Source organism: Kogia breviceps, chromosome 2, assembly GCF_026419965.1.
Source record: "Kogia breviceps isolate mKogBre1 chromosome 2, mKogBre1 haplotype 1, whole genome shotgun sequence".
NCBI classification, from domain to species: Eukaryota; Metazoa; Chordata; class Mammalia; order Artiodactyla; family Physeteridae; genus Kogia; species Kogia breviceps.
The window spans coordinates 96,112,865-96,130,316 of NC_081311.1; the positions used below are offsets into that span (position 1 = coordinate 96,112,865).

At 44.2% G+C, this 17,452-nt stretch overlaps 1 protein-coding gene across 2 annotated transcripts in view; it reads right to left on the reverse strand.

The window, feature by feature from the left end:
* MARCO (macrophage receptor with collagenous structure) overlaps window positions 1-17,171 on the reverse strand; it is a 32,575-nt gene extending 15,404 nt beyond the window's left edge. The window contains exons 1-4 of one of the 2 annotated variants that reach the window (XM_067025866.1): window positions 16,870-17,171; window positions 4,591-4,692; window positions 3,525-3,677; window positions 2,105-2,149 (exon numbers count right to left, since the gene is read on the reverse strand). In XM_067025866.1, coding sequence (XP_066881967.1) covers window positions 2,105-2,149; window positions 3,525-3,677; window positions 4,591-4,692; window positions 16,870-16,978 — 409 coding nt within the window. In that variant the 5' untranslated portion in view covers window positions 16,979-17,171. Of the gene's footprint in view, window positions 1-2,104; window positions 2,150-3,524; window positions 3,678-4,590; window positions 4,693-10,470; window positions 10,547-16,869 lie in introns of those variants that run through there. The other variant, XM_067025868.1, reaches the window with a different exon arrangement.
* Between the last annotated feature and the right edge of the window lie 281 nt (window positions 17,172-17,452).

The following is a 17,452-nucleotide window of genomic DNA, read 5'->3' on the forward strand; positions in this document are numbered from 1 at the left end:
ATGGCTGACACATCCCTGTAAGGGCTCTCTCTCTTCCTGGTGACAAGCACCCTCAGTTTCTTCTAATGTAAATATTTCCTACATGCCAGGTACAGTGTCACAATCTTCTGTCTCCTACTCCTGTTGCAATCAACCCTCACTGAAGGTTGGTATTGTTATCTCCCTTTTGTAGGTGACTAAATTGAGGCTCGGAGAGGTTACACAGCTAGAGCTGTATTAGAACCCAGCTCTGTCTGATCTTGGAACTGAAGTCCTTCCCTTTCTAGTTTACAGGACCACTAACACTGCCGACCATGTAGCAGAGTCTGAACACATGATCTGCAACCCTTATAGCTGTCCTGCAAAGCATGTGTAATTTAATTATTATTATCTTAATGTAACTGTCATTCTTTGCTGAAAGGAAGAGGTTAAACCTCAACAGGCCAAGTAACGTGTCTAGTTACACAGGTGAGCGAGCACAGAGCAGGGGGGACAACCAAGCCCACTGGCCCCACAGCCTCATTCCCCTGCTGCACCCAGAGCCACCCTGAGGCGGTCTCTTGGGAGGCCAAGAGACCAGGAGCTCGAGGTGCTCAGTCACAGCCAGAGTGCCCGGGGCCGTGCTTCTCAGAGCCTGTGCCCTACACATCCAGGGTCAGAACCCTCCACGATCTCTAAAACACAGACCTGCATTTTAAACAAGCACCTCAGATGGTCCTTATCCGTGACCCATAGCTTGAGAAGCACTGGCCATCAAGGGAAGATTCTAGATGCTTAAAGTCCTCCTTCTGGAATCAGTGCCTTTGCCCTCGCTGCCAGTGGTCCCCCCTCCTTCCCCAGGCCCCACCTCAGGCCCCATTTTGGTCCCTCACCTTCTTCTTCTCTGAGCGCCCAGCACTGCCTGCGTCCCCGCTTGCCACAAGCTGTACCTGGCAGGACATTCTTCCCCCTCTCACTTTGCCCTTAGCCTTCCCATTCCTGTCCCTTGCTCCCCTGCCCAAAAGGGGCCACAGCTGTGCCCCTGGGATGCCTGGTGGCCCACCACCCTCTGAGTGACCCTGCCCCACCCTGGCTCTGAAGGTTGAGTGAGCGTGTGTGAGTGAGTTTGTGGCTGGGTGGTGAGTGCCTGTGAGTGAGTGTGGGGGCCTGCATGCACGTGTGTGTGAGCACGTGGGCGTTCCAGTGCCTGTGTGTGTCCCCTAAACTCTCCTCCTAATCATCCTCCCCCTGAAAAACCCTGCTGGTGACCTAACACTAGGTAGTTTGGGATTCCGCCTTCTCTTAAAGTCCTTCCAAACGTTCGTTGCTGGAAAAAGAGTTCCCCTTTATCAAGTTTCCCTTCTCTAATTGGTGGTGTTTTTCATTCTGTCTCGGTGGCCTGGAGGCTGAGAGGCTCTTGGTTTGTTTATTTCCCCCTTTCTTGCAAATCCTCTCATTTTGCTTTTTTCTCCAGTAACGTTTGTCTTTGCATCTTTACAACTCAGCAGCCTCAGTCCCTCCAGGGATTGGAGGTGTGAGAGTCTAAGTGAAGAGCAGATTGGACTGTAACAGTGATGGAGGCCCCCTCCCCCCGGGGGGCAGCCAAGCCCTCACACTCTCTGCCCCAGCTATGCCACGGCCATTTGTAAGGCCGCTGGGCACGTTAAGGCCACAACCTAAAAGGGAGAGACAATCGTGTGCTTTGAATCGTTATTTTAACCTCCTAGTAACCCTCTGAGGCACTCTTATCCCCATTTTACAGACCAAGAAACTGAGACGCAGAAAGGTAAGGGAACGCTCCCGAAGTCACAGAGGCAGTCTATGGAGAAGGCAGATGTGTCAGACTCTGGAGTCTGGACCAAAGAGCTTGACTCTTCCCAGAGATGCTCACAGGCTTGTATTCTGAGCACCAAGGAGGGGCTTGGAGTATCCACACCCCTCCAGCCACACCTAGGTGTCTTCCCCAGGATGCAGGTACTTCCCAGGAACCCAGCCCATCTAGGGTCTCACTTTAGGTGACCTCCCTCGCAGACAGACCCCACCGGGTGTTCAGACTCTGGGGATGGCGCGTGTGCCTGCGGTCCCCTGCAGCTGCTCCGAGACAGCCTTGTGTGCATGCTGGAGCGCACACCCAGCCCCTGCTCACCTGCCTCTCCCTTGATTCCTGGTGGACCTCGGGGTCCTGGGGGGCCTGGAAAGGAGAAGGAATTCAGAATGTAGCCTGGACTAGGAGGAGAAAAAGGATTATGGGGCCGGTAGACAGAGGCCGGTTTCTGCGGCTCCATCTTGTCCGGGGCCCCCTTCTCCGCTGGTGGCCCTGGCACACGGGGGAGGCGAGGTACACCCTTGGGCCCCTTTGGACCTGGAAGACTTGAGGAGAAGGGACAGAGGCACCAATGCCCCAACCAACAAGCTGGGGTGACAATGCCACTCACACCATCATTCACTTAATGAGTGTCACTGAGCACCGAGGACCAGCCAAACTGTGTGGAAGGCAGACAAGAAAAGATGGAGCTCCTTCCTACAAGGAGCTCACGGCCCAGCAAGCAAAACACAGCTGTGCAGATGATGATTGCCGAGGGAGGCTGAGCCAGACAGACCTGAGTTCGAGTGGCAGCGCTGCCACTTTAGTTGGGTGACCCTGGGCACATCCTCTCATTGTCTGGAGCATCAGCTCTCTCATCGGTGAAATGGGGTTCACATACCAGGTGTGCAGGGCTGTTCTGAGGCTGCCACGTGGAGACCAGCACGGAAAGCACACCCATGCTCTGATAAATGGTACCCATCACCGCTGCCACTTACGTCAGATCTCTCCCTTGCCAGGGCTGCTCTGTGGACCAGAGCCTCCCAAAGGCTCGGGTGGCCAGGACAGGGCTCCTTGTCTTGTGTTAGTCTGTTCTGGTTGCTATAACAACACACCACAGACCGGGGTGGGAGGAGCTTAAACATCAGAAATTCACTTCTCCCACTTCGGGAGGCTGGAAGCCCAAGATCAGGGGCCGGCCTGGTCGGGCTCTGGGGAAGGTCTTCCTCTGTGCTGCAGACTGCAGCCTCTCACTGTGCCCTCACAAGGTGGGAGGAGCCAGGGCTCTCCTCTATAAGGACAGGCCTGCTGTCCTCTCCCCTCAAAGGTCCAGGCACCGGCCATACTGGCTTGGGGTACCCACTGTTACTGTCTCCAGCCACAGACCAGTATTAGTCTGCTGCCTGGGAGTGGTCTTGGAAATCGCCCTGGGCTCTGTCCTGCACACTCTGGATCAGTCTGAGGGCTCCGTGACTCAGACCCGGCCTTCGGCTGGTTGCTGCGGACCTTGGCTCATCTGGACAGCCTCCTTGGTTCCTAGGTCCCTGACCCCACTGTCTCCCGGAGAGCTGTCTGCAGCCACCCAGGGTGCCTGTAACTTCATGCCATCCCCATACGGCCTCCACCCCGTGTCTTGGCCTTCACGTTCTCACACGAGCACAGAGAAAGGAATTCAGGTCCAAAGGCCCCTTCGTCAGCTCACGAGCCGCTCCCCTTTTCCCGTCCTCTCTGGGGAGTCCCAGCCCAAGGGGGAGGGGCCGACCTGGGATCCGAGTGAAGTTGTCCAGCCGTCGTAGTAGGTGCTCCTCCTTGGTGCGGAGGTGGACGAGCTGGGCCTGCAGGAAGTGCTCGGGGGCCAGCGTTTGATTGTGGTAGGGCATCTCCAGGGCCCGGAGCCGCTTCTGCAGATTCAAAACTGGACACCCCACCGCCACGCCTGCAGCACCCTTTTAGGGACTTCATTAAAGTCTGAGGCACTTGAGCGTAACCCTGACATTCTGTGTCATATGTGCATAACTCTGTGTCCTGAATAGGTAAGCACATGTTTGGTGTACCGTGAGGACCTAGCGTGAGCACACAGAACTTTGTCTGTATCTTGCACACGTGCACTCCACACTCAGATATGACGTTACACATCCACAGAACATACCTACACCCTGTATAACCACTGCATCCACGAACAACCTGCATGCAGTTAGGAGCTTTGTGCATGCTTGGACATGAAAGCGTGGCCACTAATATGCTGATCTGACCTAATCACGTGTGACTTTCATATGCGTGTGATGTGTGTTTAGGACAACTGGCCACATGGCGTTCTTGAGTGACTTCACTATCTGCTGATGGAATTGCTTCATGACCTAACCATTTGGACTGGGAGCGCTTTGAAAGTCAAATCATGTTAAAATGAAACACTCTGATCAGCAAAGCTACTTCCCATGCAGAGGCAGGGAATCCTTGATGTGAGATGAACAAGGCACATCCTTGTGAGATCACTGCATCTTTCACTGCTTCAGACACACACAGCCTCACACATGTGGCCCCTCTCTCTCTACCTCCCTCCCTCCCTCTTGGTCTCTCACTCTCTCTCTCTCTCTCTCTCTCTCTCTCTCTCTCACACACACACACACACACACACGCATGCAACACACACACCCCTTCCTGCTTCCCCCTGTTCTCCCCCCACTATTCAGACCACCCAGGGACTGAGACCTCTCTCCCAGCAGACAGGCAGCAGTGGCCCCAAGGGCTCTCCTGTGAACCTGAGCCTCGTGTCGGGCCGGGCCACACTGCCACCCCAGGAGGGACCAGACAGCACCCAGATGCTTTACCTTGCACCACCAACACCCCAGCACCTGCGGTGAGCAGAATCAGGTAGATGAGCAGCAAGACCATGAAGCAGTTCACCCCATTTCTCTTCTTGGGCTTTGGATCTGAAACACAGCCCGGGCGGACAGCAGCTGCTGCAGAGGGCAGAGAGCAGGGGCCCCCAGACTGTGCCCAAATCCCCTCTGTCTGAGCAGGGGGCTGCCCATGGGGTCCCACGAGGGGAAAGACACAAAGGCCCACGACCCCCAAATCTTCCCCTCGATCCTCCTTCTTGCCACAAGGCAAGAAGTGCCACTGTCAGCCCCTCATTTGTGTGGCTGGGCAAAAAAAGCCCCTGGGCACACGTCCTTAGCTGGAAGAGCGCAGTCCTCAGTCAGCCTTGCTCACCGTCGAAGCCCCAGCACGGAACCTCCCACAGGGGTTGCTCAACAGAGGTACAACAGAGAAATTGATGAATTAACATATTTCAATTTCAAAATTCTGGGAGGAGGAGGATTGTTCCTGTTTTATAAACAATGAGTGGGGTTTGGAACAGTTGAGGTTATAAGACGAGATCTGGAAATCACATCCAGGCCTTTGTTTTCTTTTTAATTACAAAGGTAAAACGTGCTTAATATAATGTATCAAACAATATGGAGTGCATTTCAAGGATTAAGAATCTTATAATTAATCCCCTGAGGTCCTAACCCGCTGAGGTAAACTTTGTTAGCATTCTGGGTTGTGGCCTTCCTTCCATCTCCCCTTCCTCTCAGAAACTTACAAACTCATATCCTCCTAGATAGACTTGTTTTTTTTTCTTTTAATTTTCCTCTAATGATATCATGTTACAATTACATATTACAGTACACATCAATCATAGCACATGTGCTTTCTGCAGTGAAGGATTTCTCCATGGACTTCCCTCTAGCTTTCTCAGTAGAGAGAGATTTAACTGTTCTCTTTAATAGTTGCCTCGTATTCCCTAAAGACACATGGTTATGCTTGGTCTAGCACAGGGTGTTCCCCCCACCCCCATGCACCCCTGGACTCTAGGCCCACACAGCAGCCTGAGTGAGTTCTCCAACACACAACCTGCTCCAGTCACCCCCTTGCCCTCAGCCTTTCAGCTCACTGCCCTCAGGACAAACGGCTCCCCTGCTGGTTCATGTAGCCTGGCCTCCAGCCAGCTCTCCTATGGCCACACCTCCATACCTCACCTCCCCACTGACACTGACCAATGGTCAGGCCAGACCACTGTGGTTACACCCTTGTGACTTCAGGCAGAGTATCTCCTCTGAATACCCAACCTCCCTTCCTTCTTTCTGCATAACTAATTCTTACTCATCCTTTGGGAGTACAGTAGATCTTTTCCTGCTCCAAGATAGATTCTCAGACTCCCCTCCGCTGGGTGGGACCTCGCTCTGCTTCCCCATATCACTGTGTTTTTATCCACTGTGGCCCTGAGCACCTGAACTGTATATATGTTTCAGTCTCCTCCATATGGCCTGGAAGTTTCTTAGGCTGCGTTCCAGCACCAACATGGTGTGCTGGATAGATGGTGACGGGCTAGGTGAATGGATGAATGAGTGGTTTGGGTGCTGAACGTGTACAGAGCTGAACATTTTGAAGTGTTGGGAGAGCATCAGGAAAGCAACCTAGGACCTCAGGTGTCCATAGAGTCATGATGGTGAGGATGGATAACATACAGAGGAAGCTTCACATTTAATAGAAGATGGTGGATGGTGACTACAATCTCATAGACAGCAACCAAACATGATGAAACATAGCATGTGATGGGAATAGAAAGATAAATTATGCTTCAGAGACACAGGTACCACAGAGGTCAGAGGTGGAGGTGAAGGTCAGCACAGAAGATACAGATATTTTCCAGTTACATGGTAGGACAATGGTGCAATGCATTTGAGTAAGGATGATGAGAGGAAAAATAGACATGGTAGTCTGATGGGAGTAGTTCAAGCCCAGAATGCTTTTTAATTCAGAGCTATCACCTGGCATAGAGGCAAGGTATTTTAGAAACTGGGAACTTCAAATCTGTGAGCTTTGTCTAACTCGCTCTATACAAAGCAGAGGATCTGATAAATTCTTTACCCTTATGTTGACCATTTCATCTCTTAGTCATTAGAAGAAACTGTCAAGGAAATATCTACTCTGGTTTGGGGTTGACCAATGAGCAAGAGTTGCTTGAGATGAGAGAATGACAATTAAAAAAAAAAAAAAAAAGCTTCAGGTGAATAAGAATGAGCTTACCTGGAGTAAACTATGGTTAGTCTGGGTGGAGATTTTAGGGAAGCGGGTTTTAGAAATTTGACAGCTCTATTGTCTGACTCACAGTGAAAATATGGCTCCAGAGAGAAATAAAATTTCAATTCCATAAAAGAGCTCAGTGAAGAAAAAAGGCTACACACAAATTTTAGGGTTCCCAGGCCTTCCATCTCCCAACCCCTCACCAAGTGGCAGAAGATGGCTTGGTAGGTGTACTTCTCTCCTATTGTAACACTAGTGGAGATCAAGCGGGAGCCCCTCTCCCCACATCCCAAGCACTGGGCTATTGGTGAGGTCCAGGGAAGTGGTCTCTGCCCTATGAGTTTGAGGTCTCCCACCCTCTACTTAGTAGCACAGGGCAATGTAGAGCAGTGTCCTCTGCCCCTGCAGGCAGCACCAGCAGGGGACAAGAGCACCAATAGCACAGGGAACAAAGCAGACTAGAATAGCATGGTCAGGGCTCTGAAAAATTAAAGAGTGATTGGAACCATATCCCACAAAAATGAGCCAGAATCTATCTAATAAATGTAAGAAACCCAAACCTAAAATCATTGAGATGACACAAATATTGGAATTATTCAATAAGGATTTTAAAGCAGCCATCACAAAAATGCCTTTATGAGTAATTACAAATAAAACTTTTAAAAAATATATAAAAGAACCAAATGGAAATTGTATAATTTCAATACACAAAATTTTTTTTTTAACCTCACCACATTGGCTCAATAGTGTAATACATATGACAAAGGAAAGAATCACTTATTCTTTCAGTGACTGATAGATAGATGGAACTAAATGATAGAACAATAGAAATTGCGCAATCTGAAAAACAGAGAAAAGCATCAACAAAAACAACAACAAATAAACAGAGCCTATGAGATGGGTGGGTCGATAAAAAAGAAAAAAAAACATAATACTTATATCATTGAAGTCCCAGAAAAAGTGTGAAGCTGAAAGAATAATCAAAGAAATAATGGTAGCTGAAAATTTCTCAAATTTGGGGAAAGACATAAACCTACAGATCCAAGAAGTTGGGCAAATCCCAAACATGGTACATTCAAAGAACCATACCAAGACACATAGGTAAAAATCTAGACATAAAGAAAATTTAAAATCTTAAGAAAAAAAAATTTTGAAAGCAGCCAGAGAGAAATGACACATTACCTATAAAGTGATACCAATTTGGAATGTCAGCAGATTTTTCATCTGATACCACGGAGATCAGCTAGAAGTGACACAATATTTTTTGTGTGCGGAAAGAAATGAATTGTCAACCATGAATGCATCCTTTAACAATGTATGGGAAATAGAGATTCTCAGATGAAGGAAAACTAATAGAAGTTATTGCTAGTAAAACTACATTTAAAGAATGGCTAAAGGAAGTTCTTCAAATAGAATGTTAATGATAGTAAGAGAGGGCTTGGCACTTCCGAAAGGAAGAACAAGAAAAAGGAAAGAAGAATGGGTAAATTACAGGGCTATATATTAGACTATACTTCTCCTCATGATTTTTAAAAATTACATTTGATGGTTGAAACAAAAATTATGATGCTGTCTGATGTGGTTCTCAGTGTATGCAGAGGAAATACCTCAGACAATTCATGTTAAAAAGTGAAGATAATAAAAGGACATAAATGGAAATAAGATTTCTACACTTTACTCAAAGTGGTAAAATGTTGATACCAGTAAACTGTGATGTTATGTATGTATATTGTAATGCCCAGAGAAACTACTAAATAAACTATTCAAAGAGAGGCATCAAAAAAATCTTATAAATAATTAAAAATAGAATTTAAAAAAAATGTGCTCAAGTAACCCATCAGAAGGTAAGAAAAGAGAAACAGATGAATGGGAAACAGAAGAAACAGAGAAAATACAAAATAGGATGGCAGATTTAAGCCTAACATACCTATAATTACTTTCATGTAAATAGTCTAAATATACCAAGTAAAAGGTAGAAATTGGCAAAGTGAATGGAAAAGCTTGACCCAATTATAAGCTGTCTATAAGAAACCAAACAGTAGAGCTTCTATTCACATGAGACATAATTGATACAACTGAAAGGATAAATGGACAAATCCCATTTATAGTTGGGGACATTAATACCCCATTCTCAGCAATTGATAGAAAATCAGCAAAGGTATAGAAGAACTGCATACCACCAAGAACGAACAGGATCTGATTAACATTTATAGAATACTCCATTCAACAACAGAAGAATACACATTCTTTCCATGCATACATGGAATATTTACTAAGACCATACCCTGGGTCATAAAACAAACCTCAACAAAATGTAAAAGAAATTTAATTTTACAGATGTTCTCTGACAATAATGGAAAAAAAAATAGAAATTAATAACATACAGACAGAAAAATGTCCAAACACTTGGAAAGTTTTTTTAAACTTCTAAATAATGCATGGGTCATAGAGAAAGTCCCAAAGAAAAAAAAATTTTAAACAGAACTGAATGAAAGTGGAAATACAACATACCAAATTATGGGCTACATCTAAAGCAGCACTGGAAGGGAAATTTACAACACTAAAATCTTACATTACAAATGAGGAAAGATCTCAAATCAGTAAACTAAGTTCTTACCTCAAGAAACCAGAAAAGAACAGTGAAATAACCCTCAATAACCAGGGAAAAAAAAGAAATAATAAACACCAGAGTAGAAATCAATGAGATTTAAAATAAGAATACAAAAGAGAAAATAAAAAACAAAAATCTGGTTCTTTGAATAAAATCAATAAAATTTATAAAGTTCTAGTAAGATGGACAAAGATAAAAAGAAAGAAGACACAAATCACCAATATCAATAATAAAACAGGGTATATCACCACAGATGCTGCAGCCATTAAAAATGAAATAAGAAAATACTACTACTAACTTTATGCTCACAACTTAGAAGAAACGAATCAGTTCCTCAAAAATCACATACTACAAACACTCAACCAAGATGAAACAGATAATATAAATATCTATGCCCATTAAATAAATTTAATTTGTAATTTAAAATCTCCTGTAAAAGAAATATCCAGGTCTAGATGATTTTATTGAAATATGCTAACAAACCTTTAAAAGAAGAATTAGCATCAAGTTCAATCAATCTCTTATGGATAACAGAAGAGGAGAGGACACTTCCTAACTCATTTTATATGATAAGTATTACCCTAATATGGAAACCAGACAAAGAAAGTACAAAAAGAAAACTAAAGATCAATATTTCTCATGAAATTTGATACAAAAATTCTCAACAAAATAGCAGTAAACCATATCAAGCAATGTATCAAAAGGATTTACAGGGGCTTCCCTGGTGGCATAGTGGTTGAGAGTCTGCCTGCTGATGCAGGGGACACGGGTTCCAGCCCTGGTCTGGGAGGATCCCACATGCCACGGAGCAACTGGGCCTGTGAGCCACAACTACTGAGCCTGCACGTCTGGAGCCTGTGCTCCGCAACGAGAGGCCGTGACAGTGAGAGGCCCACGCACGGCGATGAAGAGTGGCCCCTGCTCGCCATAACCGGAGAAAGCCCTCGCACAGAAACGAAGACCCAACACAGCCAAAAATAAATACATAGATAAATAAATTTACTTTTTTAAAAAAGGATTTACATACCATGACTAAATGGGATTTCCAGGTATGCAAGACTGGTTCAATATTAGAAAATCAATGTATTCCACATATCAATAGGCTAAAGAAGAAAAATCATATAATCATATATTTGATGCAGAAAAAGCACTTAACAAAATCCAATTTATAATAAATTGTCATAATTATCACTCTTGTAATAAATAACAAATTTATAATCAACCTGTCAGCAAACTAAAAAAGAAGAGAACATCCTCAAGTTTAAAAAAAGAAAGAGCATCGGGCTTCCCTGGTGATGCAGTGGTTGAGAGTCTGCCTGCCGATGCAGGGGACACAGGTTCGTGCCCTGGTCCGGGAAGATCCCACATGCCGCGGAGCGGCTGGGCCCGTGAGCCATGGCCGCTGAGCCTGCGCGTCCAGAGCCTGTGCTCAGCAATGGGAGAGGCCACAACAGTAAGAGGCCTGCGTACAGCAAAACAACAACAACAACGACAACAAAAAAACATCATCAACAAGCTATCTAAAGCTTACATTCAGTCTTAATGGTGAGACAGAAAACTTTCCTCCTTAGGTTGGGAACAAGGCAAGGATGTCTGTTCTCACTCCTTTTTTCTGTATACAACTGGCAAACAAGTGGAAATCGAAATTTAAAACACAATGGCGGGACACATTGGTGCAGTGGTTAAGAATCTGCCTGCCAATGCAGGGGACATGGGTTTGAACTCTGGTCTGGGAAGATCCCACATGGCGCGGAGCAACTAAGTCCATGCACCGCAACTACTGAGCCTGCACTCTAGAGCCCGCGAGCCAAAACTATTGAGCCAGCGTGCCACAACTGCTGAAGCCCTTGAGCCAAGAGCCCGTGCTCCACAACGAAGAGTAGCCACCCCCACCGCAGCTAGAGAAAGCCTACTTGCAGCAACGAAGACCCAAGGCAGCCAAAAATATATAAATTAAATATATACATTTATATAAAAAATGGCATTTACAATTGCTCCAAAGAAAATGAAATATTTAAATATTAAATTTAACAAAATGTATACAGGATCTGTATGCTGAAAGTTACAAAATCCTCGTTTAAAAAAAGACCTAAATAAATGCAGAAACATACCATGTTCACAGATTGTAAGACTGAACATAAAGATGTAAAGCTGTCAATTTTCAAACTGATCTAGAGGTGTAATAACTCCTACAAAATCCCAGCAAGGTTTTCGATGGTATAAATTTATACCAAAATTTATATAGAAAGGCACAAGCCCCAGAATAGCTAAAATCATCTTGAAAAAAGAATAAATTGCGAGGAAATAATGTTACCTGATGTTCAGAGTTACAATAAATCTACATTATCAAGACAGTGTGGTATTGGTGCAGGGATAGACATGCAGGTTAATGGGACAGAATAAAGAACACAGAAATAGACCCACACAAGTATGCCCAACTGATTTTTGACAAAGATGCAAAAGTAATTTACTGGAGGAAGAAGAGACTGTTCAGCAGATGGTGTTGAAGCAAGTGGACATCCATAAGCAAAACATACAAACCTTGACCTAAACTTCACATCTTGTTAAAAAATCAGCACAAAATGAACCATGATATTGTAATGTAAAACTGTAAAACTTTTAGAATTAAACATAGGAGAAATCTTCAGGACCCAGTGCTAAGTGAAAAGTTCTCAGACTTGACACCAAAAGTCCAATCCATAAAAGGAAGAATCAATAAATTGGACCTCAATACAATTAAATACTTTCGCTTTGCAAAAGACTTTGTTAAGAGGATGAAATGACAAATTACAGACTGAGAGAGAATGTTTACAAATTATGTATCTGGCAAAGGACTTGTATCTTGAGTATATAAAGAATTCTCAAAATGTTTAGTTTTAGTTTAGATTAGTCAAAAAACAAACAATCCAATTAAAACACTGGCAAAAGACATGAAGAGACATTTCACTGAGGAGGGAGTACAAACAGCAAATGAACACATGAAAAGTATTAGCTATTAGGAATGTCATTAGCTATTAGGAAAATACAAATTAAAATTACAATGATGTATCACTATCACATGTCTATCCAAACGGCTAAAGTGAAAATAGTAATAATACCAATTTCTGGCAAGGATTGTGAATCAGTTGTACACTGCTGGTGGGAATGTAAAATGGTACATCCACACTGGAAAAACAGATCAGCTGCTTCTTGTGATACTAAACATATATTTAGAGTCCAGCAATTGCACTTTCAGGCATTTATCCCAGAGAAATGAAAACTTGTGCTTACACAAAAACTTTTATGTAAATGGTCATAGAAGCTTTATTTGTAATAGCCCAAAACTAGGAAAGCAACTCAAATGTCTTTCAATGGGTTAATGGTTAAACCAACTGTGTACATTCATGTCACAGAATAATACTCATTAATAATACTCATTAATGAAAGAAACAACTACTGATACATACAACAACTTGGATGGATCTCAAGGGAATTATGCTGTGTGAAAAAGAGCCAATCTTTAAAAAGTTACATGATGTGTAATTCTATTTATATAAATTTCTTTAAATAACAAAATTATAGAAAGGAGGAATTGATTAGTGGTTGCTGGAGGATAGTGATGGCTGGGCGGGGAGAGAGGGTATGTGCGTCTATGAAAAAGTATCATGAGGGAGATTTTTGTGGTGATGGAACTGATCCATATCTTGATTTTGGTGGTGGTTACACAAGTACACACATCTGATAAAATTCTAGAGAACTACATTCACACACACAAATGAGTGCGTGTAAAACTAAAGAAATCTAAATAAGCTCTGTGGGTTTTACCAATATCAGTTTCCTGGTTGTCATATTGTACTAGAGCTATGCAAGATGTTACCACTGGGGGAAAATGGGTGAAGGTCACAAAGACTTCCCTGTACATTTGTTTTTTGCAACTTTCAATTGCAAAAATTTACAATTATTTCACAATAAAAAGTGAAAAAACCTCTGGGTAAAGTCAGATTCTTACAATTTACAACTGTTTCACAATAAAAAGTGAAAAAACACCTCTGGGTAAAGTCAGATTTTTAAAAAATTCTAAGAACTAGTGACACGACAAAAAATCAAGTCAGAACAATGATATGAAATGAAAGTAGTCATATCAGCAAGGCTGACCCTGCATAGACTCCAGGGTTAAGGTTTGTTAGCAGAATATTTAAAATTAACTTCAGAGCAGGAAGAAGGGACAGCTAGGTCCAATGTTGGGGTCAATGCTTAGTGTTAATTAAATCAAACAACAAAAAAACCCATAACTTTCTTTCATAATTTGTATTTTTGGGGGTCTTCTCTGTCAGGAAGGATGTTCTTCGGATGGAAATTGGTGGCAAGAAATATCATGAACAAAGGTGTGAGACTTGAAATAGTTGAGAGCTTTGGGTGAGAGGGCCAGATTACCTTCCACAGACCGGCAAAAGGTCGCCAATGTGGTAACAGAACTTGAGAAACCAGACACATCAGGAGACTGACAGGAAGACCTGAGCCAGACAAATGCTCATATTTTCGAGAAGGTGAAAGGAGCGCACCCCAGAAAGATACGGTCCACAGGGACAAATGTGAATTCTCTCCTTCCGGCTCAAATGCTCCATTGTTGAAGGGGAGAGGGGCCGATACTGGTTCATAAGGGAAGACCTGGGGCTTCGTTGGACCTTCAGGGCAGCAAGAGCCAGCAGTCTGTGGCACCTCTTCAGAAAACTCAAGCAATCTTCAGCCTACAGAGAGCTAGGTAGGTAGATAGATAGATAGACAGATAGATGAATAGATAGATAGACAGGTAAACGAGGCTGGAGCCAGTTAGCGCTGAAGTAAGTAGTTTTTTCATCTCAGTGAGCCCTGAGGGGGTGACTGTGCTACAGACCCTCACAGAGAGCAATGTCCATGATGGCACCTTATCTAGTAAGTTCCATATGTTCTTTGTATGAGGAGATAGAAGTTGTGAATGCATTGAGGAAAGTGTTCCATCCAAACTGCAGCGATTTTGGTTTGGGGTTAGATTTTTACTTCGTGGTATCTATAACCCCAGTCAGAAATCTGGGATTCACCCTTGACTCTTGTCCCCCCCACTGTAGTCCTACTGATTTGACTTAAAAATATATTTATTTATTTATTTGGCCACACCAGCTCTTAGTTGCAGCACGTGGGATCTTCATTGCTGCATGTGGGATCTTAGTTGTGGCATGTGGGATCTAGTTCCCTGACCTGGGATTGAACCCAGGCCCCCTGCATGGGAAGTATGGAATCTTAGCCACTGGCCCACCAGGGAGATCCCTGATTTGACTTCTAAAATTTCTCCAGAGCTTTTTCTTTTCCTTCCACACACCCACTGCCTCACATCATCTCTTGCTGTCAAGCTCCTCTCTGTCCTCAGGGTTATTCTTTCCAACTCATCCCCCATCTATAAGGGTGAGTAACCTCAAGTGCACATCACTGCCTCTCAGCCCAACTTCAGTCTCTTCAAAGCTCCCCGTGGCCCTTGCCGCTTACAAACTGGCACTTGCCATCTACCTCTACAAGGATTAAATCATGAGCCGCTGCAGCGGCTGACCTTCAACACCCCCTGAAAGGAGTTCAGGGTGGAGATCAGGAATGAGGCCCTCTGCGCTCTGGGAAAAACTGGGAGAACAGGTCTTCAGATAGTTAGATATTTTCAGGAGAAGATTTTATGAGCCCAATTCTTGTATCTCCTCGGATTATGAAAGCACTAACACCATTAGCAGTGGCACCTGCTCCTTTTGACTAGCAGCGAGCCTCTGACAACATGTGTGCCCAACTGCATGTCCCCCCTTCACTAAAGTCACATACAACACTGCCCTTCCGCCCTGCCTCTTTGGAGCAGTTTCTCCGAGCTCTCTGAAATGCTGTCTCCCGGGCTGCAGTCCTCATTTTGTCCCAAATAAAACTTAACTCACATCTCTCACATTGTGCTTTTTTTTTTTTTTTCAGTAGACACCCTCAGGATAAAGTCCAAATTAACTGGTCCTAGTCTCAATCCCCACTGAGCTTCCCCACCCAATTTTGACCCAACAATATGGAGCTATTTGTATTTTTTCTGAATATTCCTTGGGAAGGTATCATAAACACGTTGTGCCCTACCCCTGCCCCAGCCTCCGTCTCTTTTCTCTAATGAATTCTTGTTATCCATGGAACTTTAGAAGAGGTCTCAGCTCTGCCCTCCAGGGTCCCACATCAGCTTAGGTCTGTCCATAAAGTCCTGTGTAAATCTCAGTGACAGCCAGTAATGAATTGTATAGAAATGGGTTATGAATAGGCTCTCTCTGCCTCTCTCCATCCAACATGACTGTGGGCTCCCTGGGCCAGAGGCCGGGTTGCTCCCTGTCTGTTTTCTCAGTGCTGGGTGCAGGGTCCAGCATGGAGTAGCTGCCAAATCTGTTTGATCACCTGACTTCACTTGAACATTTTTGGTATCTTAAAAAGTCATGTGTCCAGAATGCTGCCTTCTCCAAAGTTCTGAATAACCAACAATTATTAAAGTCATTTGCACTCCTGCCTTCTTTGTTACCCCACTGTGAACACCTAAAGGCAGAACACTGGACCCTTAATCTTTGTACCCCCATAATTCCAGCCACTGACCTGAATGAACAGACCCTGGGTGAGAGGGACAGTCAGGCCAGGGGACAGAGCTGGAGTTGTTCCTGCACATACAGTCTCCAGAAAAGAGAGTGGGAGTGGGAAAGACTGATCAGCTTGGAAGACAATTCCAAGAGGATATTCTGAAATATATATAAACAGAGATCCCCTGTGGGAAGCATTCACCAGTGACTTTGAATGCTACGAATTCTAGAAGATTTTTAAAAATGCATCACCTGTGTAACACTGAGGGAGAAAATAAAACAACAGTTGACTGAATTTTTAAAATCGGAGCTTAATCTAATACAAACTAATTATGAAGCTATAACATACCCTAGCCCACACCAAATGGAGAACACACTCCCTGAGGAACACATGAGTTTTCACAGAAGACATCTTAAAGAATTTTAAGAGAATTACATTAAATAAATATGACACTTGGCTTCAGTTTTGTGGAACCTTTTCATCCCTCTTGTTTTGCATCGTCCTTTCACCACACACGTCACAAATATAATCTGTGTGTCAGAATGAGACACTAATAAAAAGGAGGGACATATAATAAGCATTAGCATTAATTGAAGGGAAAATATTTAAATACAATTTAAAGGAGTCATGAAGCTAAAAAAAACCCCTGTATGCTAAAGACACAGCATCTATTACTAGCATTATACAAATTTCCAATGGAAGCATGAAAGCATTCCAGAAATGTATTATGGACTCTCTAAGGTGCAGACCTAGACTTTCAATGGACTTGTCTACTCTTATGCCACCAAGAGAAAGACTGCATCACAGGCAATGTCATTACTGGGGACTAGTACTTTACCATTAAGTTCAAAGGTCTCCATTGTAGACAGCATGGTTTGGTCCAGAGTCGTTCTTTCTCCAGTGCTAGCTGAGAGCTCTTTCTCCTTGAGAATTTCCTCATTTTCCATTGCTAAGCTTTATAGATGGCCAAAGTCCTGGAGCCAGCAGAAATGCTCTCCACAAGAGGAACCACTCGGGGAAAGATTGTTCCCTTTTAACTACTGCTGCTACTGGTGGAGGACACAGCACTTCCCTTGGCTCTGATTTCTGAATTTGCAAAATGTTTCCTGACACGATCAGGATTAGGCATTTCTCAAAAATGGGCTATTCACATGTGGAGCTCCTGCTTAGTGCAGCTGCTTGTTAAAGGGGGTGTGGGGAGTTGGGACACAAGTCACAGGTCCTTGAACCCACCCCTTGCTCCCAGGACCATGAGAGCAGAGCCGATGACCCCCCACACTTTCTCCATCTGTCCGGGCCCTGCCATCATCCCAGACGCAGCTTATGGTCGTGGGACCTCTCCAACCCACAGTGAAACCTGCCTCCTCTGACCTACTTCAACCCTTAGAGTTCATCCTTGCTACTCAAAGTGTGGACCATGG